Source organism: Chiloscyllium punctatum, chromosome 32, assembly GCF_047496795.1.
Source record: "Chiloscyllium punctatum isolate Juve2018m chromosome 32, sChiPun1.3, whole genome shotgun sequence".
Taxonomy (NCBI): Eukaryota; Metazoa; Chordata; class Chondrichthyes; order Orectolobiformes; family Hemiscylliidae; genus Chiloscyllium; species Chiloscyllium punctatum.
In genome coordinates, this window is record NC_092770.1 from 54,056,683 (window position 1) to 54,082,340 (window position 25,658).

General features: G+C 41.5%; 1 protein-coding gene across 13 annotated transcripts in view; it reads right to left on the minus strand.

Annotated features, from left to right (window-relative positions):
- Nucleotides 1-25,658, minus strand: part of LOC140458187 (calcium-dependent secretion activator 2-like) — a 746,655-nt gene that overhangs the window by 273,206 nt on the left and 447,791 nt on the right. For all 13 annotated transcript variants that reach the window (XM_072552408.1, XM_072552415.1, XM_072552410.1 and 10 more), the window contains exons 11-12: nucleotides 24,541-24,753; nucleotides 2,285-2,421 (exon numbers count right to left, since the gene is read on the minus strand). In XM_072552408.1, the coding sequence (XP_072408509.1) occupies nucleotides 2,285-2,421; nucleotides 24,541-24,753 (350 nt within the window). The remainder of the gene's footprint in view (nucleotides 1-2,284; nucleotides 2,422-24,540; nucleotides 24,754-25,658) is intronic.

Here is a 25,658-nt window from a genome sequence, read left to right on the forward strand (position 1 = left end):
GTACCACAGAGTTCTGCAATAGGTGTTGTTTCTCAATTTGTTCTGACCAAAGTGAACAAGAAGTGATGTGCCAAACTGAGTCAGTGCAGCAAAATCCAAATCTTGCAGCAAAATCCAAACTTTACCTTCATATAACTGTGGAAATGAGTGACTAAAAGGAATGGACTGCTCTTTGTGTAAAAGGAATGATTAAATGAGGTTGGTCATGAGTTAAACGCCTATTAAATCTTTAGATTCTGTGCTCAGAAATGTTAAGTGAGAGAACATAGGCAAGGCAAGGGTCAGAGCACCGAGGCCAATAGGTAGAGATTAGTCTATTCTTTTCCATCATTCAGGTTCCTCACACGCCAACCTAGAAAAAACAATGCAGCTTGCTCACGACTTCTCTAAATAAAATACTGCACACTCTCAGAAACATAACACTTCAATTAACAGATCTCCAGGTCACCATTGTTCGAGAATATACAGCGCGTTTTGATTTAAAATCAGGGTTGCATTCCTGAAAATCACAAGCTACATGAAAAGACTATGTGAAGTACTACTTCCCAAAGGAATCAATGTTAAAGCTGGAGTTAGGTTCTGAAGAAGTTTTCTTAGGAAAGAATTCAATGTTATGCCTGTACCCTCTAAGTTGAATTATTTTAGAAAAACTAAATTCCTGCATTGGTAAATAAAATAACTGATAAAATAAAAGTTTCAAGGCACCTGTATTTAAAAAAATGCAATATTTTATTTCTTGTGCCTCATGTAGTGGACCCTCTGGTCATGGAGCCAGGTGAGTGCTGGGGCAGGGTCTGTGCTACAAGGTCATCACTCATCGGGTTGTGGACTGGCTGTGGGACTCTCACTTACTCCAGGCTGCATCATGGCCACTGTCTGGTTTTGTATTTTGTGGGGTCCCTTTCTGCTGGGCTGCTGCCTTCTCTGGGGTCCACCTGGCCCATGGCTCACTTGGGCAGCCCCTCATGGCTGTCTGCTGATCAAGGCATGTCTTGACTGTTCTCTCCCTTTGTTCTGCCAGCTGGGGTCTGTTGCAGGTGGCCCCACTGCTTTGGCTAGCATCTCAGGGCTGGGGAAGGGGGGGTTGGGGGGGGGGTGGGTGGAATGGGAGCAGATGGGAGGTATTGGTTTTGGTCCAAAGTCAATGTTACACCATTGACCAGGGCTGTCAAACTCTGATGTTACCGGTGCTCTGCAAGCCAGTTAACAGAGGGCTGGGCATTGGAGAAGTGGCCAAGAGGGGCAGCTTCATCATTTCCAAGCAGGTCCCAAAGGGCGTGGCAGACTCTCATTGGGGGGAGGAAGCGCTACTGGACGGAGATGGTATCATGCCGAGGGGTAAGCGGAGATTCCGGCAGGTGGACTGGAGTCTGGTGGTTGGTGAGGTCCTGGTGAAGACCTCAGGCACCAGGACAGCATGGGGAGAGGCTGCAGGCTACAGACAGGAAGAGGACATGCTCTATGGGGCCAATCAGATTAGGTAATGTTTATGAACAGTACGGAACATACAAAGTTAAAACAAATCTCACTGAACACAACAAGATTTCCGTCCTATTACCTCACTGAATGCAACAATTTTAAATGTAGACTCCCTCTGGGCAGCTGAACTCCTCTGTGCTGATATCCACATTCAACAAACTAATTTACAAAACAAATGACCTTTTGGGTGAGTTGAAGTGCAGCTTTGTTTGATTAAGATTCAAGTCAAAATATTTGCTCTTAATAAACTGGGATGTGGGCAGGGGTGTGTTGTGGGGGCAATACAGGATGGACATTTGGAAAATAATTCCTGACCTTCACAAAATAGATACTGTCTCCAGAGGAAGATACGAGTGATGTGAAAATGCAAACAGGAATACTGCAGCTGCCACAATCAGAACATCCCTCAATGGAAAATGAGTAACTGCTGTATCCTGAACAACTACAGCAGACATGCTGCACTTTGAAGCTTCACAAACTAAAAAGGACTACTATAGATGTAAACAGATGACAACTTTTGATTGTGTGTTGTGCCTTGAAACACCAGTGTAGCTACTTGCAAAGCCAATAAGTGCGCTGAGAGGTTATTAAAGGTCTTCAGTCCCTCTGCTGTCTCTTGACTAACTCATATCATACTGCTTTGGTCTATTCTCTTTTCCCTTTGGTAACACAGCAGTGTATCATTTTCAAGACTGAAATTGAGTGTAGAAAATCCTTAATTCTACTCCTGGCGGGAGGTGTTTAACAGCTAGCATGGCGGGAAGAGTCATTTTGTCCCCGCCACCTCTCTCAGCTGGTTACTCACCAGACAGGAATATGAATCATTCAGCCTGTGCTCTAACGTTTTTCTCTGCAGCATTTCGAACAGGGCGGAATGATCAAACTTGCAGGGATCAGCAGAGATGAATTCGTCCATTCCATGCTTCTGAGCTCGGTCTGCATCTGCAGAAGAAATGACAATAATGAAATTCTGCATTTGGCATGTTTGTTTTCAGTTCAGATTCAGATAAAAACAAAATATATTCCAAAGCAGAATTTTTGTCTGAAAAGTGACCTTTAAGTGGATGGGTATTTGTTTATATTAATATGTAGAGAGAAGAAGCACAGAATATGTCACATGCATGGCAGTGATTGAAACTAATCTTTAACTACTATTGCAAATATTCGAAAACATATTGGTTTTGATTCCACTGTCCTTATATTAATGCTCATCATTACTACAAATTAAATTTAACAGCAACTGCAATCCAGACATTGCCGTCACCAATACTGTGCGCCTCCACAGGGTGTTGAAGGCCGCAATGATGAAATCTGCGCAGAAATCCCTGTAACGGTGTAAATTTAATGTAATTAACAATAGTTATACACTAAAGATAGATTAAAGAAAAACAACTGGCTTCGCAGAATCAGGAATAAGTGAGTTTTCAATATCGTAGCAAGTGATAATTATTGTACAACCTCACTTTCTAAAAACAATAAATTTTACAAGTGAGGAATCTCCATTCTCTAATAAAATTAATGCTGCAGATTTTTAAAAAAATCTTAACTTGTTTTGTTCTCTCGGCTTAGTGTCTGCTTTTTCATGTTTCTCCTTTAATCCCACGTGTTTGCTCCACCATTACGTTTTTCTGTATAATGATGTAAAATTAATTCATACACCCGATTGTGATGGTGGTCTAGTAGACCAGAGTCCTAAGCTAAGCTTTTGGGGACTTCGGATTTGAATTCCAAGATGGTACATTTGAATGTAATCAAATCTGGAATTCAAAGCTAGTTTAACAGCAACAATGTAACAACTGTGCATTGTTGTTATAATTCGATCTGATTTCCAATGAAATCCGACATCTTTAACTGGTCTGGTTTCCATGAGAGTTCAGACTGACATCAATGTGGTTGTCTCCGAACTGACCTCTGACACGGTCCCAGTTAGCCACTCAATTCAAGGGACAACAAGTGCTAGCACAGCCAACAATGTTCACATCTCAGGACAAATAGAAACTCTGTGCGTCTCAGTAAGAATTTCTGAATCTGACTGATCGAAGAGGATGCCCTGTAGTTTTACCTGATCACAAGCATCTTAAATCTCCTGGAGATGAGAATGCACTGAATAATCCCCAAACTGCAAGCAATTCCTGCTAGCAAGCCAAATAATTTATCAGCAACTGTATCCATGTTGGATGGCAAAAGTTATTGTTTCATTGCTCACAGCAAAATTTACTATTATCACCTAGATGGATGGCTTGGATGGAACAGATTATGGGAAAATACACCTTTGCCATGTGGAGGCTATATGAATCACTTCCTCTCTTGGACTACTAAAACCTGCTATTGATTGACTTCGGTCTTATTAGATACAAAATGCCTATTGAAGTGCAATATAGACTCTCACCACATTAAATAAGACAAAAGATATTGCAGCAATATGGCAGGTTTTATTGGTTCCATGCACATTGATGTGGCATCCATGAGGGATTGACCCAGTCATTGCTCTGTGGTTGATTCTACTTAAGGACTCATTTAAGAAGTTAATTGGAATTCTTATTTGCAATTGAATAGTAAATGGGATGTAAATCTTTTGTAGGTAGTCATCACCAAAATCTTTTACTATTCCTAGTTTGTTTGAGTCGATTTAGATGAGTTGCGGATAGAGATCAGATGGATTTCTTTTAGAATTGGTTTGATTTTGTTGTTAGGACTTTATTGTTCAATGCAGACTGTGATAATCCAGATGACATGATTTTGTTTCAATTTTTCTCAACTGCATCACTTCTGTAAGCTGTAAACCCTGCCAAAATCCCATTCACAACTGATAATCTGGAAATAATATAATTCAGGACATCTATTATCCAGATATTAAAATATTAGTTTGGGAGTTAAATTATTGTAAATGGTCTTTGATCCTTTGATTCACATTCAGAATTTCCTATTAACCTACAGTCTTCTAAACCTACTGCCACCTAGATTGACTGTGCCTTCATACACTTCTGTTGATTTTGTGCCTTTTGAAGATACACTTTCAGCGATCCTTTGTCCTGTGACTATTAAAAAAAGCGAATCATTGTAATTTCTCCGACTGGAATCATTTCTTTGCCGCAATTCAAGTGTGCCTTAGCTGTCAACCAATGCACAGAGAGGAAAGCATTATACACTGCTTCTTAAAAGAGGCAGATATTTCCAAGAGGCTCACCTCTCATTGGTTCTACTATACCATAAGGCAAGTTTTTGATCAGCTTAAAATTGATTTTTCTTGCTCTCAATGCTAACTTGGTTCCTTTTAATTCCAAAGTAGGTCAAATTATGTTCATTACCTTAAAACTTTAATGTGTTTGTGCAGCAGCGGCAGGTTTGAGGTCCGAGATAATTGCTTCATGCAAGTGCACTGAACTGCTTCACAAAAATATTCTTCAGAAAGGGAGACAAAAGCTTACAGACAAACCCAGTAACGACAAATCTCATGATAAAATTCATTATTGATCTCTAGGCGTGATGCTAACCTAGTCAGTCATTTTTAGAAATTTAGCCCCAGATCATATTGATCCACGTCAAGTCCAACATTCAGAAATGAGGCAGGATGGAGCCCATACGTAATACAATCTGAAGGATACACAGTGTCACGTGTTTGAAAGGACTGGCAAAATAATCTATCCTACTTAGCAGTATCAAAGAACGAATCAAATCTATGTGACAGATCCTTCAAAGGTGGATGTGGCATATAAAAGTTCCTGACGGCATTAACAGCTGGGTTTAATGGGATTTCAGGTACGATGATGAAAATACAGGCGGTGTTAGACATATTTTACATCTATTTTCAGGCTTAGCAGTTTTGGTGATTTTATCCAAAAAGCAAACAAGGACAGTCTGAAAAGAAGGCAGGCAGTTTGACACAATCTGTAACATGCAGAAAATTCTCTTCAGACTAAGCTCCTGGATTTTAAGTATTCATTCAAAATTGGAGGAGAAAGTGAGGACTGCAGATGCTGGAGATCAGAGCTGAAAATTTGCTGCTGGAAAAGCGCAGCAGGTCAGGCAGCATCCAAGGAGCAGGAGAATAGACGTTTCAGGCATGAGCCCTTCTTCAGGAATCACTCCTGAAGAAGAGTTCATGCCCGAAACATCGATTCTCCTGCTCCTTGGATGCTGCCTGACCTGCTGCGCTTTTCCAGCAACACATTTTCAGCTTCATTCAAAATTGGTCTTTCAAGGAAGGCTAATGAGCGGCAGGAAATGGGATAGAACTCAGAATGTTTTTAGCACATGGACCATTTGGTCCAGATTATCCACACTACCTCACTCTCAAAGCAAGTCTGTTCCACTTACCTACCCTTTCCTCATAACCCTGCCAATTTTCCTGATATAGGAATTAATCCAATTTCCTGTTGAAAATCACAACTGAATGCATCTCAGGCAGCATCTTACTGGCACCTACAGCCATTCCTAAGCTGCCAGGCTCTCAAGGGGATATCAGAAGTCAAAACTTTACAATGATTCTTCTTGGCTGTTTGCCATCTTTAGGTTGCTGGCTAGTTATATTGAGGGTGATGTTGTCATTTGAATTTTCCTGAACATTGTGCTGGCAGGGAAGAGTCCCTCCAACTGCTAATGTGCATTGAAATCTCTGAGCAAAATGTTTGACTGAGAAACACTGATAACATTTAGGCTGCCACAGACACCAGCTAAACTATATTGTTAAATCATGGTGTAATCAGAGGTCAATTTTCCCTTGTACAATGCTTTTGTCCAGAGAGTGGTAGAAGTGTTACATGGATGGTAGCAGGACTGACTGTGGGGCCAGACTGCTCAGGGTTCAAATCGCACTCCATGACTTGGTGGCCATGGAAGAACACAGACACTGGGTACTGGCATGCATGATGCCTGTACCAGGCTTGGGTGAATGAGAAGAGTTAGTGTAGCAGGAAGCACAACAGACTGTAAAACTGCCTGCCAAAAACAAACAAAAAACTCATGGTTGATATGAACAGGCACAGAGACATATGTTCAACCATCAATGGTGACCTCATGAAACACATCGGTAAAACAGAGAGAGAGAGACTTGTCTCCAAAACATTATTTGGGCACAGAAAATATTTTGATGCTTGAACAGGATACCAGAGCCTACCCATTTTTCTCACCCGTACAATTATTTCATTTCCCTCCATGCTGCTGGAGCAGGGAATTCTTTACATCAAACACTAATCAGAGGAAATTCTGTACTCAGAGCTCCTTCAGGTTTTTGGTGTTGATTAATTAGCAGTTAAGAATAGAATTGGATTGATGAGATGGGGTCTAAGGAAGGAAGTGAGAGAAGCACAGTTTATTTGCTGTCAAGGTCGTAAATGGTACAACACAAAATTAAATCTAAGATTTTCTTGGTTGTGATCACACAGGCGACTGACTGTGTGGAGTTTGCACGTTCTACCCGTGTCTGCGTGGGTTTCCTCCGGGTGCTCCGGTTTCCTCCCACAGTCCAAAGATGTGCAGGCCAGGTGAATTGGCCATGCTAAATTGCCCATAGTGTTAGGTAAGGGGTAAATGTAGATGTAGGGGTATGGGTGGGTTACGCTTCGGTGGGGCGGTGTGGACTTGTTGGGCCGAAGGGCCTGTTTCCACACTGTAAGTAATCTAAATAAAAATAAATATCGCAAAGCTGGATTCAAGTGTGAACAGATGAGCAATTTTGATTTAATAACTAAATGGAGATGAAGGAGATGGTGTACAGCAGTAAATTTAACAGGGAGGGGCAGGAAGGACATGTTTAGGGAGGGAAATAACAAGGATCATGTGAGATAATAGTGTGTTTTCTGGATTGGCTTGATGCACTGTTATTTTCTCCGAAATCACAAATTCCAATTAAGTACGAGAAGTGACCCTGAGTGAAGGACCCACTAGAAATTTCAATCACACATTCAATTCAAACATACCTGAAGGGTAAAATGGGGGTCAAGTTAACTTCACTCTTTCAACAATGAACCTTGATACTAAGGACGCACTTTGTATGACACTGTGCTCTGATCACTACAATCAGAGAGTCACAGAGCTGTACAGAACGGAACAGACCCTTCGGTCCAACCCGTCCATGCCAACCAAATATCCCAGCCTAATCTAGCTCCATTTGCCAGCACCCGGCTCATATCCCTCGAAACCCTTCCTATTCATATACCCAATCAGATGCCTTTTAAATGTTGCAACTGTACCAGCCTCCACCACTTCATCTGGCAGCTCATTCCATACACGTACCACCCTTTGCTCGAAAAGGTTGCCCCTTAGGTCTCTTTTATATCTTTCCCGTCTCACCCTAAACCTATGACCTCTAGTTCTGGACTCCTCCCAACCGAGGACAAGACCTTGTCTATTTACCCTATCCATGCCTCTCATGATTTTACAAACCTCGTTAAGGTCATTGCTCAGCCTTCAATGTTCCAGGGAAAACAGCGCGAGCCTATTCAACCTCTCCCTATTGCTCAAATCCTCCAACCCTGGTAACATCCTTGTAAAGGTTTTCTGAACCCTTTCAAGTTTCACAACATAATTCCAATAGGAAGGAGACGAGAATTGCACACAATATTCCAAAGGTGGCCTAACCAAAGTCCTGTACAGCTACATCATGACCTCCCAACTCCTGTACTCAGTACTCTGACCAATAAAGGAAAGCATACCAAATGCTTTCTTCGCTATCCTATCTACCTGCAACTCTGCTCACAAGGAGCTATGAATCTGCACTCCAACGTCTCTTTGTTCAGCAACACTCCCTAGGACCTTGCCATTAAGTGTATAAGTACAGCTAAGAATTGATTTACCAAAATGCAGCATCTTGCATGTATCAAAATTAAACTCCATTTGTTACTCCTTGGCCCATTGGCCCATCTGATCAAGACCCTGTTGTAATCTGAGGTAACCTTCTTCGCTGTCCACTACACCTCCAATTTTGGTGTCACCTGCAAACTTACTAACTATACCTCATATCCTGACATCGAAATCATTTACAAAAATGACGATAAGTAGTGGAATCAGCACCGATCATTATGGCACTCCACTGATCACAGGCCTTCAGTCTGAATAATAACCCTCCACCACCACCCTCTGTCTTCTACCTTTGAGCCAGTTCTGTATCCAAATGGCTAGTTTTTTTTAGATTAGATTAGATTACTTACAGTGTGGAAACAGGCCCTTCGGCCCAACAAGTCCACACCGCCCTGCCGAAGCACAACCCACCCATACCCCTACATCTACCCCTTACCTAACACTACGGGCAATTTAGCATGGCCAATCCACCTGACCTGCACATCTTTGGACTGTGGGAAGAAACTGGAGCACCCGGAGGAAACCCACGCAGACACGGGGAGAACGTGCAAACTCCACACAGTCAGTCGCCTGAGGCGGAGATCTAACCTTGCTAATCAGTCTCCCATGGGGAACCTTGTCGAATGCCTTATTGAAGTCCATATAGATCACATCTACTGCTCTGCCCTCATCAATCCTCTTTGTTACTTCTTCAAAAAACTAAATCAAGCTTGTGAGACATTCTTTCCCACGCACAAAACCATTTTGACTATCCCGAATCAGTCCTTGCCTTTCCAAATACATGTACATCCTGTCCCTCAGGATTCCCTCCAACAACTTGCCCACCACTGACATTAGGCTCACCGGTTTATAGTTCCCTGACTTGACCTTACCACCTTTCTTAAAAGTGGCACCATATTAGCCAATCTCCAGTCTCCCGACACCTCACCTGTGACTATCGATGATACAAATATCTGAGCCAGGGGCCCAGCAATCACTTTCCTAGCTTCCCACAGACTTCGGGGGTACGCCTGATCAGGTCCTGGGTATTTATCAACTCTTATGCTTTTCAAGACATCCAGAACTTCCTCCTCTGTAATAAGGACGTTTTTCAAGATGTCACTATCTATTTCCCTGCATTCTATATCTTCCATGTCCTTTTCCACAGTAAACACTGCTGCAAAATACTCATTTAGTATCTTGCCTATCTCTTTGGAATCTCCTCAAACCTATTTGCCAAAGCTATCTCATGTCCCCTTTTTGACCTCCTGGTTTCCCTCTTAAGTAAACTCCTACTAGCTTTATATTCCTCTAAGGATTTACTAGATCAATCCTGTCTATACCTCACATATGCTTTCTTCTTTTTCTTAACCAATCCCTCACTTTCTTAGTCATCCAGCGTTCCCTATGCCTACCAACCTTTCCTTTCACCCTAACAGGAATAAACTGTCTCTGGACTCTTGTTATCTCATTTCTGAAGGTTTCCTATTTTTCAGCCATCCCTTTACCTGTGAATATCTGGGCCCATTCAGTTTTTGAATATTCTTGCATAATACTGTCAAAATTGGCCTTTCTCCAATTTAGAACTTCAACTTTTAGATCTGGTCTTTCCTTTTCCATCACTATTTTAAAACAAATAGAATTATGGTCGCTGGCCCCAAAGTGCTCCTCCACTCACACCTCAGTCACCTGACCTGCCTTATTTCCCAAGAGTAGGTCACGTTTTGCACCTTCTCTAGTAGGTACGTCCACATCCTGAACCAGAAAATTTTCTTGTACACATTTAACAAATTCCATTCCACCTAAACCCTTAACACTATGGCAGTCCCAGTCTATGTTTGGAAACTTAAAATTCCCTACCATAACCATCCTATTATTCTTACAGATAACTGAGAGCTCCTCACAAATTTGTTTCTCAATTTCCCTCTGACTATTAGGGGGTCTGTAATACAATCCCAATAAGGTGATCATCCCTTTTGTATTTCTCAGTTCCACCCAAATAACTTCCCTGGATGTACTTCTGGGAATATCCTACCTCAGTACAGCTGTAATGTTATCCCTTATCAAAGATGCCACTCTCCCTCCTCTCTTGCCCTCCTTTCTGTCCTTCCTGTAACATTTGTATCAAATTAAATTGCCAGTCCTGTCCATCCCTGAGCCATGTTTCTGTAATTGCTATGATATCCCAGTCCCATGTTCCTAACCATGCCCTGAGATCATCTGCCTTCCCTGTTAGGCCTCTTGCATTGAAATAAATGCAGTTTAATTTATCAGTTCTACCTTGCTCTCTGCTTTGTCCCTGCCTGCCCTGACTGCTGGACTTGCTTCTTTTCTTAACTGTACCAGTCTCAGACTGATCTCTTTCCTCACTATCTCCCTGTGAAATCATCTCTGATGGCAATTGGTCTCACTGTCTGTTGTGTGCTTGTACTTACGAATCTGTTTGTATATCTGTATCTTGACTTGCAGGTGGTGATAAATGGAAAGGATAATACAACCCAGCTGGAGTCAGCTGAAGTGTGCATGACCCTGAACTAAGTCTAGAGCTGGTATCCCATTACCAATTCACCTTGTATTTACACATGGAGAGTTATGCATGGAGAGTCCTTGATGCAGATTCAGCTCCCACAAAGCCATCTCTCAGAGTGAACAAGATGTCTGGCAGTCCTGTTATTATATGTCAGTCAGGACTCCCTGACAGGAGCAGATTAACAGCCACAATCAGGGAACTCATATCCTAGGAGTTCAACCCGGCTGACCGCATTACAATCACCATGTTCCTCCCCCCACAGTCTGCGGATACAGGCCATTGTTTTCTGTAGCCCCTCCCGTGGTGTTCACCACTGGATCAGGTTCCTCCAACTCTGTCTTTGATACGGACAGCGTGTAATGCACAGTAACTCACCTCTTGCACCCAGAGTGTATCAGAAGAAATTTATTCACTTGTTCAGGTAGAAAAGGTGTCGAGGTGGCAAAGTCTGCCATGTTCATTTCAGAGTCTGAGTTATCATCAGCACTTGATCGAGACAAGAACCCTTGGATGCTGGAACAGTCGGAAAGGCTGTCGAGGAGCCGGGCATGTTTTCTCCCAAGCTGTTTTTGAGTTTGCAGCCTTCATATGGTCCATGTGCTTGTTCAGGACTGTCGCACCTCCCTGAATGCTGTACATCACCAGTCCTGATCTTGCACTGACCATGCCCCTTACTCATGCAGGGCCATCTCCTCGGTTCCTCCACCAAAACTTTGTCCCCTGAAGTAGACTGTCTCTCCCAATTAGTGGAGTCATTTGTCCAGCATTGGCATGCCTAATGCCATTTCACCTCTTCCTACCTCCCCCCACCCACCACTCCCCCACGCCCAGGTCTGGGAAGATAAGATTTAACCTTCTCCCCATTAGCAACTCTGCTGGAGCTATCCTTGTAGTTGCATGAGGGGTGGGTCCTGTAATCAAATAGGAACTGGGACAGTTTGGTATCGAGTGAAGTTGTCAACTTTTTCTTTAAGCCTGCCTTCAAAGTTTGTACTGCCCTTTCTGCCAGGCCATTGGCTGGTGGATGGTATGGAGCTGACCTTATATGTCGAATACTATTCAACTTCAGGACATATTCATATTCCCAGCTTGTAAATGATGGCCTGTTATCTGTGACCAACACACCCAGGTGTCTGTGTAATGCAAAAGATGCATGCAGCTTTTTTATTGTCAATCTATTGACATTGTCAGCGTGACTGGAAGTGTCCAGAAAATTTAAAACCATTACAGATACTTCCAGTGGCTGTAGCACTGATGGTACGTCTGCCAGCAGGATGTAGCTCAATGCATCCGCATTTGCTACTGTACCTTGCAGACAGCATTCCAACCTGTAATTACACACAGTACTACATGCAAAAGTGAGGATTGCAGATTCTGGAGATTAGAGTTGAGAGGGGATGAAGGGCTGAGCAGGATGAATTTCTGATGAAGGGCTTTTGCCCATAACATTGACACTCCTGGTCCTCAGATGCTGCCTGACCTGCTGTGCTTTTCCAGCACCACACTCTCGACACTTACTATTACTGCCCTCCACTGAATTCTACCTGAACTTATGGGTGACAATGCCTTGTCCTCTTCAAGTAGACCTGGCAGGGGCTTGTGGTCCATTATTATTACAAATTTGCATCTGTAAATGCACAGACCCAAAATATGATCGCCAAACTATCCTTCTCTATCTATGCGAATTTACACTCTGCATCAGCAAAGATCCTGGATGCACTTACTACTGGACGTTCGTCTCCATTGATTCACCTATGACCTAATACTACCCCCAAGCCATACAGGGAAGTGTCACATGTCAATAATCAAACATGCTAGATCTCACTGGGGTCATAATGTGGCAACACCTCAGAGGATGATTGCTGCTTCTTCACTTCCCTGAAGGCTGTGGTTTGGTGGTGCAACCATTTCCAAAGCTCACACTTTTTAGGAGTTGGTGCAGAGGTACCAGGATGGACGCCAGGGTTTAGCGTCACAGAGTCATAGAGATGTACAATATGGAAACAGACCCTTTGGTCCAACCCGTCCATGCCGACCAGATATCCCAACCCAATCTAGTCCCACCTGCCAGCACCCGGCCCATATCCCTCCAAACTCTTCCTATTCATATACCCATCCAGATGCCTCTTAAATGTTGCAATTGTACCAGCCTCCACCACTTTCTCTGGCAGCTCATTCCATACATGTACCACTCTCTGTGTGAACAAGTTGCCCCTTAGATCTCTTATATCTTTCCCCTCTCATCCTAAACCTATGCCCTCATGTTCTAGACTCCCTGACGCCAGGGGAAGGACTTTGTCTATTCATCCTATCCATACCCCTCATGATTTTGTAAACCTCGATAAGGTCACTCCTCAATCTTCGATGCTCCAGGGATAACAGCCTGTTCAGCCTCTCCTTATAGCTCAAATCCTCCAACCCCGGCAACATCCTTGTCAAGCATTTCTGAACCCTTTCAAGTTTCACAATATCTTTCCCATAAGAAGGAGACTAGAATTGCATGCAATATGCCAAAAGTGGCCTAACCAATGTCCTGTACAGCTGCAACATGACCTCCCAACTCCTTTGCTCCAACTCCATGCCAACCATATATTTTAATTTAGCCTAAATAAAGTGGTGGCACAGTGGTGGTTAGCACTGCTGCCTCACAGCGCAAGGGTTTGATTCCAGCTTTGGGTGACTATTGGTGTGGAGTTTGCACATTCTCCCCATGCCCATGTGGGTTTCCTCTGGGTGCTCCGGTTTCCTCCCACAGTCCAAAGATGTGCAGGTTAGGTGAATTGGCTATGCTAAATTTCCCATAGTGTCCAGGGATGTGTAGGTTAATTAGTCAGGGGTAATGTAGAGTAATAGGCTAGATGAGTGGGCTTGGGCGAGATAGACTTTGGAGGGTTGGTGTAGATTGGGTTGGGCCAAATGGCCTGTTTCCAGAGTGTGGGGATACTATGAATCTAGTCCCCTTTGCCAGCATTGGCCCATCTTCCCCAAAACCCTTCCCATTCATTTACCCATCCAGATGTCTTTTAAATGTTGCAATTGTACCTGCCTCCACCACTTCCTCTAGCAGCTCATTTCATACACACACCACCCTCTGTGTGAAAATGTTGCCCCTCAGGTCCCTTTTAAATCTTTACCCTCTCACCTTAAACCTATGCCATCGAGTTTTTAACTCCTCTGCTCTGGGAAAAGACCTAGTCTATTTACCCTATCCATGCCTCTCATGATTTTATAAACTTCTATAAGGTCACCCCTCAGCCTCCAATGCTCTAGGGAAAACAGCCCCAGCCTGTATAGCCTTCCCCTGTAGCTCAAACCCTCCAACCCTGGCAACATCCTTGTAAATGTTTTCTGAGCCCTTTTCAAGTTTCACAATATCTTTTCTATAACAGGGAGATAAGAATGCAGTCTACCATGCAGAACCTTTTTGAATACCTCACTGAAGTCTCACACCTGCTGTTGTGTCTTCATTAATCCTCTGGTATTTCTTCAAAAAAACTCAATTAAGTTTGTGACACACTATTTTGCATGCAAAAAGTCATGTTGACTATCCCTAATCAGTCCTTGCCATTCCAAATACATGTAAATCCTAAGCCTCCTAATTTCTGCCCCCCCCCCCCCAACAACTTACCCACCACTGATGTCAGGCTCACTGGTCCATAGTTCCCTGGTTTTTCCTTACCAACTTTCATAAATAATGGCACCATGTTCATTAACCTCCAGTCTTCTTCCACCTCACCCATGGCTATTGATGATATGAATATTGCAACTAGAGGCCCACCAATCACTTCCCTAACTCCTCACAAAGTTCTAGGATACATGTGATCAGGTTCTCTGGATTTATCCACCTCTATGTGGTTTAAAACATCCAGCACCTCCTCCTCTATAATATGGACATTTTTCAAGAAATCACTATTCAAGTTCTCTAGCTTCCATGTCCTTCTCCACAGTATACACTGATCCAAAATAGTCACTTAGTATCTTAGCCATCTCCTGTGGTTCCACACAGAGACAACTTTATTGATCTTTAAGAGGCCCTATTCAGTCCCTGCTGACTCTTTTATCCTTAATGTATTTGTAGAATATCTTTGGATTCTCTATAACCCTATTTGCCAAAGCTTTCTTATGTCCCCTTTTTTGCCCTCCTGATTTCCCTCTTGAGCATATTCCTACTACCCTTATACTCCTCGAGGGATTGGCTCGATCCAGGACATCTATAACTGACATATGCCTCCTTCTTTTTCTTCACCAGCACCTCAATTTCTCTAGTCATCCAGCATTCCCTACACCCACCAACCTTGCCCTTTTCACAAATGGTTACATAATACCTGTAGAATCTCATTATTTCTTCAGGAACATGCTTTTCTCTCGTCATCTCCACAGCAGCTAGTATACCGTCATCAAGTCATACTTTACTTACGTGCGGAGAATCCTTGACACTGATCCAGCTCCCTCAGTTACAGCTCTCAGAGTGAACAGGATGTCTGGCATTCCTGTTCAGCCAGGGCTCCCTGATAGGACCAGACTAACAGTCCCAGTCAGGGGACTCAAATTCTATGTGGTCCATCTGGCTGATCTCATTACAATCACTACTACCCTAGATCAAACAGAAGGCTAGAAAGAATCTGGTAGAAAGTGTCTTCTGCTGAATATAGGTAATGACGTGGTAAACATATTTGCAATAATATCCTCTGTTCAGGACTTTAATTGAAGAATACTGATTGAAATTCTAAAAGAGAATTTACAATTTCTTTACAAACATGTTTCTGTCACTGCATTTAATGATCTGAGGAATTCCCACTTCTAAAATGTCTTCAGTAAAACATGAGACATTTTTTATGAATTAAAAAATGAAGAAGAGAGTAGAGTAACACATTCCTAATTATGCTTCATCTGTGAAATTGCAGATAAATGGAACGGGAATGGGCAGCTGAGTCAATAACTGATCAGGAGGTGGAGAATTACAATTTACAGCTCACTCACTTTATCACTTGTGCATTATAAATCTCTGCAAAACCAGGTCTGCTAATTAGGTAAAGTGAATTCTATTTCAGTGGCTAAACCAGCCCTGTGTCAGTGAAGATTGTGATGCATTAAATTTTTTATCCCACAATTTCTTCGAGACATCATTGCAGCAATTCCTCAAAAATGTCAGCGCTGTAGTCCTGCTACAGAACAACTGAGACCTACAAAAACTAACTGGGACATTACAGTGACTTATCAAGTATCTCAGTAATTTACAAAAGATTTTACAAAAGATTTTTTTTTGAGTTTCCCTAATTACAGACCATCAAGAGATTACATTCCTGTTGTGTTGCAACTGGCTCGTCGGAGTTTCTGCTTTGTTTCCTTTGAGTCTTATATCAATGCATGAATAACAGGGTATGTAAAATTTCAGCAATTGAACAACAAGGAGAGATAGCAGGTGTCACAGAACAACCTGTGAAATCTGTCCAGGAGATGCTTCTCAATATAGTTTTGCACCAGTGAAAGGGTTAAGAATAAAGTTTGACAGTTCCTCTACAGAATACAAACTCAAAACTCCAGGTTCATACCTACAGTTGTCACTTGGACAAATGCTAATCATTTGTAATATAAACACTTCACTTTAATGCTCAAAGTTAACTAAACAGTTGTTGAAACTCAGTGGGTTAAAAAAAACATTAAATTTTAATCCTCAGCATTGAGGCTACATCACGGGTCAACGGAAGTCAATAGAAAGTCTAAACACACAGTTTTAAGTTTTCACCAAAAACTTGGCATATGAACGGAAACTGTCACTATTGGATCAGGTTGAAGTAAGTTCCTTTAAATCGGTGTAACAATTGACCTAGTGACACCAGAGACTACTGGCTATATACTATTTGACTGGACCACAGTCTCAAAGTCTTACAAATTTTCAAGTATCTATCCAATTCCCTATTGAAAATTCTAACTGAATGAGCACCCATTGCTCCTTCAAGCACTGAAGATTATACAGTTCATGAATTTAAAAAGAAAATCCTCAGCTTTGTCTTGGATCTTTTGCCAATTATTTTAAATCTTTACCCTCTGGATATTGATCCTCCAAGCAGTGCAAACATTTTCTCCCTATTTATTCTATTAAATCCCTCTATAATTTTTGACATTGGTGTATTTTCCCTTTACCTTCTCTGCACTAGAACAGTCACAGCTTTATGTCTGCATGTACTTTAAGGCCCACATCCCTGGTGCCATTTCAATAAATCTCACTATTCCCATTGTCCAGACATCCGTCCTGAAGTGTAGCACAGAATCAGGCACAATACCTCCAGTTAGATACACTAGAAAATTAATCAGATTGAAGAAAGGCACGTATAGTTTTTCAGCTCGGTTATGCACTTCTTTCATGTAATAAGTGAAATGATCAATAAGTGAACCTCTTGGTCAACAGCAAATTCTTTCATAGAACCTTTGGGATCCACAAGACTTCCAAAACGTATGAGCGTATTCGAAAAAGCCTTTGTTATTCCAGCAATTCCTCTGGGTTGATTTCCCCACCTCCTTCACATTGTGCTCCTTTTTCAGTTGAGGCTATGAATTTACTAAGCAAACTTCACCTGGCATGACCTTAGTTGATTCCTGCTACAGGATTGTACATTAAAAAGTATATCAGTGTTGGATTCTTCACCCAGGGTCAAGTCTTTGACTGCTGTAGCATCAAAATGGCAATTGTTTTAGTCTCAAGTTCACTCAGTTGCATTTTCCTTCATTTTTCAAGAAATTAAAATGACAAACTTGAGGCTATTAATTAATATCCCTGGAAGGATCATTCTTTCCAGGCTGCAATTAATATGAAGTGTTAACTAATCCAAGAATGAGAATTTGAATATTTCACCAAAAAAAACTGCAAGGCAATTAAAACATTAAGTTAAACAAAGCTTTCAAACTGATACATAAATACTGCTTTTAGGCATTGCAAGTAAATTCACTACCAAGGGATAAATTTCAAACAAGGTCTTTTGCACGAGCAAACTAGAAGCACAAATGAGACAAGGCAGAAGGCCACAGCACGTAGACATGTGAAAGAGCAGGTTTCTGCTGCATGCAGTGTTTAAAGGACAATGGTAAAGCAAGATGCTAATACAAGCCTCTAATGACAGTTCACGCAGCCCACTCAAGAGGAACAGAGACAGTTGCCAACACACACCTAGCACTTACCCTTGATTCCGGCTACATGTTAGCAAAGCAAGGAGAATAAAGCATATTGAGGTGAACCAAATTGACAATAGAAAGATTTAGGGCTGTGCCGATCAACAGTCTGATGCGGCCAATTAAAAGTCTTTGACATCAGGCTGAAGTGTTTCACGGAGCATTCCAGCATGACCTTGGACAGTGGTGGTTACAATAAAGGACCAACTGTATATTGCACTCAGCTGCACATTGCAATAGGTGCTATGATGCCATTAATTTTTTAAAAATATATTCAATCTTGGGAAGTCAGTATTGTTGATAAAGCCAGCATTTATTATCCCTCACGACTTGACATTGAGAAGGTGGTGGTAAGATGCCTTCTTGAACCATTGCAGTCCATTTGGTTCAGGTACACCAATGGTGCTGATTGTTCAGGAAAAATTAACTGTACAGATAAGATTTTGCCCAAGGCAAATTTGTTACAGTTGACAATGTGGCAGCAGTGCAACAGTATTTTGTTCATGTGGGCTCTTTCTTGGCTCACCCAACAAGTAAGCCTGCCCACACTTCCCAATTGAGTAGCACTGCCCCTTTAAAGAGTAACAGACAGAAAAAGAGACACAAACAATTATTGAGTTTGTCACTGAGCCACTGATGACGAGTGGAATAATACACCACACACATATACACGCATACAAACACATACCATCTTATCAAATGGCAGAACAGGCTTGAGGGACCGGATGGCCTACCCCTCCTAAGTCAAATGATGGACAAGTTCTCTCTCACACACACACACCACCCACACCTTGCATCAGATGTTATAAATTTATTCCATAGAAAAATGCCATTACCAGATTGATTCAAGCAGTTTCAAATGTTTTATAATTTATAAAAGTCTTTGCTTAAATAAATGAATGTAAAGGAATGAGAACACATTTGGTGTGACATTATTGCCCGAGAATAGTAACTTCATGGCTGCAGATTGCATCCTTTTTAGAAGTCAATATGTTGTAGGACATAATTAACTGGCTCAGTAACAGAATAATCAATTCATTCTGCAGCAACCTGCTGGATTAAAAGTAAATTCCAAACTTGACTGTTCAACAAACATACTGAGAATTCATGCACGATCCTAAAAATGGAGGAGACGAAACATAGACATATTTTTAAAAATTAAACACAATATATTTACTTACAAAAAACTGAAAAAAAAAGCAATCGTCAAACTGTTACAACAGTGTAACTTGGAATATTTGTGGGGAAATATGGTACTTTTCTATTCAGGGAGGCATTTTCCTGAAAATCGTACAGTAAAACTCACATTGCTGAGGGTTGGACTATTTGACCAAGATCCCGAAAGTAAGTGGCCCAGGGGACAGCCTGAAAAGGTGCTCAACTAATTTAAGTATTTGGATTGGTTTCAGGCGCCCAAAACATCACTTCATCGTTTCGGGATTCAACCAGACAGCATGTGGGAAGTACATGCTCCTCAACTTCAGTTGACAATCCAGTTAAAGCCCAAAGGTATGTCCCATTCTGCTTTGTGGGCCAGGAGGATTAAGAAGCCTCTCAATATTATGGTGGCCAGCAGACGAAGGGAGAGAAATTGTGGGCCCAGGAGCTATTTCTGGCCCAGGCCCCCATGTCCCAACCTGAGCACAACAGTCCCCAAAACCCTCAGGCCACAGTTATCGAGCCCTGATGCTCCCCTTGCTTGGCCTCAGCGCTGGTGGCCAGGTAGCAGTCCTGTTCACAGTTCATTGTAAACCTTGTTGCTTCACAGCAACCTAAAAATGTGCATGTAAACAACCCACAAGTTAACCACTTCAACTTACCGCTTATGTGGTCCCTGAAAACAAAAATTACAAGCACACTGCCTAATTAAACAAATTGCCGCTACACCACACAAAAGAGAGTCCATTGGTTCTCAGCACTCAGCTTCAACCTGTAGCTCACCAGCTCTGTGTTAATGAACCTACCACCAAAGCAAACTAGGATTTTTAACAACAACATGTTGCAGCTTTATAAGTCTTTTGTTAGGTCACAGAGTATTGCATTCAGTTCTGGTCACCAAATTACAGGAAGGATGTGGAGTCTTAGGAGAGGGTGAAGATGAAGTTTACCAGGATGCTGCCTGGATTAAAAGGTATGAGCTATAAGGAGAGGCTAGAAAAGCTTGGGTTGCTTTCTCTGGAGTGGCAGAGGCTGAGGGGAGACTTAGAGTCATAGAAATGTACAGCATGGAAACAGATCTTTTGGTCCAACCCGTCCATGCCGACCAGATATCCAAACCCAATCTAGTCCCACCTGCCAGCACCTGGCCCATATCCCTCCAAACCCTTCCTATTCATATACACATCCAAATGTCTCTTAAATGTTGCAATTGTACCAGCCTCCACCACATCCTCTGGCAGCTCATTCCATACACGTACCACCCTCTGCATGAAAATGTTGCCCCTAAGTCTCTTTTATATCTTTCCCCTCTCACCCTAAATCCTATGCCATCTACTTCTGGACTCCCCGATTCCAGGGAAAAGACTTTGTCTATTTATCCTATCCATGCCCCTCATAATTTTGTAAACCTCTATAAGGTCACCCCTCAGCCTCCAACGCTCCAGGGAAAACTGCCCCAGCCGGTTCAGCCTCTCCCGATAGCTCAGATCCTCCAACCCTGGCAACATCCTTGCAAATCTTTTCTGAACCCTTGCAAGTTTCACAACATCTTTCCGATAGGAAGACCAGAATTGCATGCAATATTCCAACAGTGGCCTAACCAATGTCCTGTACAGCCGCAAAATGACCTCCCAACTCCTATACTCAATACTCTCACCAATAAAGGAAAGCATACCAAACGCCTTCTTCACTATCCTATCTACCTGTGACTCCACTTTCAAGGAGCTACGAATCTGCACTCCAAGGTCTCTTTGTTCAGCAACACTCCCTAGGACCTTACCATTCAGTGTATAAGTCCTGCTAAGATTTGCTTTCCCAAAATGCAGCACCTCACATTTATCTGAATTAAACTCCATCTGTCACTTCTCAGCCCATTGGCCCATCAATTATGAGATGCATTGATAGGGTTGATGGTCAGAATAATTTTCCCAGAGTTGAAATGTCTAAAACTAGGGAGCATGCATTTAAGGTGAGAAGGGGAAACTTCAAAGGAGATGTGAGGGTCAAGTATTTTTTACACTGTAGGAGTGGTAGGAGTCTGGGATGCGCTGCCAGGGATGGTGGTGGAGGCAGATATGGCAGAGGCATTTAAGGGACTTTTAGATAAGCACATGGATACACAAGGAATGGAGGGATATGGACAAAGGGCTGGCTGAAGGAATTTGTTTAATTTGGAATCATGTTTGGCACAACATCAGGGGCTGAAGGGCTCCTTCCTATGCTGCACTGTTCTGTGTTCTACGTTTGAGAACACTAGGCAGCTGGCTAGCACACTCTGCCACTTGCTCTGCCACAAACCATGTGCAAGAAAAATCTAACTTCTAGCTTCTTTATGTCACGGTCAACATCATATAAGGCATAAAGAGCATTTAGAAACAGGGTCTTTGAATGGTAAGAAAAATAATGTTTTAAGTAAAGAATTATTTTATGGCAATTTTGCTGATTAACAGATATTGTACAATGGAAGTTTATTTTTCATATCACCTTTGGTCAAAAAAATACTGTCACATGCCACACATAAGCTGGAGTGCTGCCTAATATTGCCTCTAACTCTAAATTAGAACAAATTATTTTTTGTACTTTGTCGCAACAGTTGTACCTGCATCTTGATTCTATTACCAGAGAAGTCACTATAAATAAAGCATATGCACCTTTGTTCATGACTTGCTATTGTTTATCTATTCTTGACGTCTATTTAGATAAGGTTGTCACTTCATGGAGGATTCTGTGGAAACCTCTCCTGCTACATCTTTTAAAAGTATCTCTAATTGATTTTCCTTCATTTTCAATAATACTGCGATTACTATGGCTGAACATATCAGTTGCTGAGCTGACCGATATGGAGAACAACAGTTTTTCTCAGCTCAGTATGCAGATACTGAACCTGGTGTGTAGGCCACAAGCTATATATTTGCTGCAAGATGAAGAGATAGATCAGCTATTGTGACATTTTATTTCTTGCATGCATGGCATGCTTTATCATTGAAAATTTAGAGCTCACAACACTGGTATGAAGCCCAATTTGAGACTTCTTTACCCACACAGCAAGGGAACATTCTTATGGAACAGTGTAAAGATGTTAGCTTTTCCACATTTGTTTAATAGTACAAGAATGCTACACTTAATATGTTGGAGGTGATATTATTTAACAATACTAATATTTGCACAGCTAGTGCTGCTGGCTCCCAAATAGATTTTTGAAACAAAACCATACTATAGCCATGACTCCATATAAACTTAGCCCAGAGTTTACATGAGAAGAAAAAGCTAAAATAGGAAACAAACTAAATGCATGAGAAATGTTAAAAGCAATCAATTAGCATCAAAGTTTGTGATGAAGAGAACTGTCACTGCTAAGTAATGGGAACTTTGATTAACAATACTTATGGTTGGGATTACATCATCATACTGCTGAGGATAACAGAAAAGAATTCTCAGGCTGGTATGATAGACTCCTGCATGGAACCCCTGCTCTCTCCTCTAAACAAATTACACTTGGAAAATATAATGGCACATTTTTAAAAAGCTTCCAAGAAAAGACTTCACAACAATTCTATTTATGAGATAGATGGCCAAGTATGCATGCTACCAAATGTTAAACGTGAGCAAGTTCCAAATATTCAAAGAGTCCATGGCCAAATGTTTGTACTAAGTGGATGTAGTTGTTTGATTGAACTGCTACTCCATCAGGGAATAAATTCAACCTGCAATTCACATTGATGCTATTGGGGCACATATATGTCTTCAAAGAGCTTCGTGTATAACCTGACTGGGCAATCAGCTTGTAGGATAACCAAATAACGAACAGAGTGGGTTGGTAGGTTAGCCACACAGTTACGGTCTTGCACTGTTTCAATAGATTTCAGCCCAGAAGTGCTGGCCCTGCTTGTTTTACTCCTGCATCTTATTACATCTAACAGTCATTTGTGAGAAAGCTTCAATGCCAACACTCTAAAGGTAAATACCAACATGTGCTTTGGTGTTGTTAAGTAGCCCCCTGCCTTGAGAGGTTGCATGCACACACAATCTCTCAGTGACACTGCACAATGTTCTTGAGACAGCTTTAACAAGAAAAAGACAGTCACCCACTTCCATCTGGCATCCACCTTTGTCAAGAAAATCTGAAATGGGAGGGAGTTCCTTTTCTAGATTCATCCCAAGTAATTCCGTAACACAGACTTCTGTGCTCTTTACGCTGTTCCCAGGGATGCCCACAGAGAAAAAGATCAGTGCTGCTGGAGGATCATTAGCTTGCTGAAAGATGCTCATTAGTTTGACAGAAACTTGCTGATTTTCAACCTGCCCTACTGCCAGGTGTTGCAGACTGACATATTCATAATAGAGGACTGCATGCTGAAGGATACAGTAAAGCTTGGAGAAGGCACACAGACTCAATAGGTAAAGACCAAAATCTAAGGTCAACTGGCCATTGTATTTAAAGGGATCGAAATTTGTGTCAACTCCTTCAGGATGATTGCACCAAAGCACTTTTGATGTGAAACATAATTTATAAATTTCACCTGGGACTATAAATGCAATCAGGTTTATCTGAGTGCCATGTATTGTGTTGTAAAGATTAAACTATTGCATTTTGTGCAATGTCAAATTTGCGCTCTTTATATATTGTATCTTTACTAACTTTTTGAATAAATTATAGCTTAGAAAACATCTGATCATGTCTTAATATATTTACAATCAATAATGCTGAAAAATAAGTAGCATTTTTTTCATACTGCTCGACAAAATGGCAAGTCATTATTTTCTAAGCATCTCTGTTTTATGTGTAAAAGCAAATAAAACAGTACTTACTGGAAAAACAATGCTCTTTATGAACAAAAACAGAAATTGCTAGAAAAACTCAGCAGGTCTGGTAGCATCTGTGGAAAGAAATCACAGTTACCTTCTCAGGCAAAGTGACCTTTCCTCAGAACAGTACTCTGATTTCTCTCCACAGATGCTGCCAGACTTGCTGAGCTTTTCCAGTAATTTCTATTTTTGTTTCTGATTTACTGCATCTGCAGTTCTTTTGCTCTTTATGAATGCAGGTTCACAAAAGTTTGTCTCATAAGTCTAATATTTGGCAATTTAATGAAGTGATGCCTGACGCCTGTAGTGAAATGTACAGTTCAGAATTAATGTCGCGGATCATCCGCATGGTCCCAACATGCATCTTTCAGGGTATATCTGGTTCCCGACTTAGAAAGAAGGCTAAGGACAATTAGCAATTAGCAACGACATGCATTGCTTTTGATAGCAACGCTTACACATTAGATAATTAAACGCAGAAATATAACACTGCCAAAAAAAATTACAGGGCTCTCACAGTCCTCTGGTATTTCATTTATATGGATTGTGTTACTGGAAATCATTTACATTTTGCAGCTTCTGAATAAATAAAACATCACATTAATTTGGTTTGGCATACTCACAGAATTGAGAGATAGGCACATCTGGTAGCTGTGCACTTCCTCCCTTGGCATTCAGCTTCTGGACCTGAGATGGAGGGACAGGTTTGTAGGATTGGCCTGTAGCTCTGTACATAGCTTGAACCCACAACACTCGATCTTGTTCGTCATCACTTGCAAACACAACTGTGTCACCTTCTTTAACTGCGTTGAAGAATGCCCGGCCACCATCCAGACCTTTAAGTGAATATGCAAGATCAAGTTATAGTTTCCTTTCTCATGCTCGCCTCTTGTTTAACAAGTCAACTCTTCCTCACTAATCAACTTCCTTCCTGAAACTTGAAACTTCTCTTGGCTTTCCTTGATACTGATTCCTTTAGACCTAGGATCTGGTCTGTAACCCTTCTCAATTCTAGAACATTTTGTAATGCATTATCCAAAAGCTGAATGTAGCACTTCAAGTATAATCAGACTTGTACTTTGTCAAGACTTGACCCAAAACCTGTATACATGTATTTGGATAGACACCTTACTACTCCACTTGAATTGTTGAATTGTATCTTGGACTTGCTCTGACTTTGAGAATGCACCCAAAGTTTCTCCACATACCTATACCTACGCCTCCACACACATCCCACACAGAAGTTTGCTCTCCTTCATTTTAATTAATTGAATATTTATGATTACTTTTGAGAAATGGGTAAACATTTTCAGTCCTTAAAGTTGCAAAAACTCTTAGCAACATAATTTGTGCAGGATAGGTCTTTTTATATATCAGCCGGAGTGTTTTTCATGGATAAGCAGTGAGGATTTGGTGGGATAAAGCTTGACACTGAAAATCTTTATTTTTCACAGAATCATACAGCAAAGAAAGGAACTGTTCAATCAATTGAGACAGCTAGACCACCAGTGTAACCCACTTGTGGCTCTGCTATGTTGGCTTTTGAAACAGTTGAAAACAAAAAGGACGTACTTCACTTGAAACATCACAAGATACACGTTAGTTGCATTGATTTATTGTGATGTGCAGAACGGAACCAATCCAAAATCAGGAACACCACACAAAATGTGCTGCAGAGAGCAAATATATACATTTTGACACAGAAATTGCAGACTTCGACTACAATCTACATTCTTCTTAC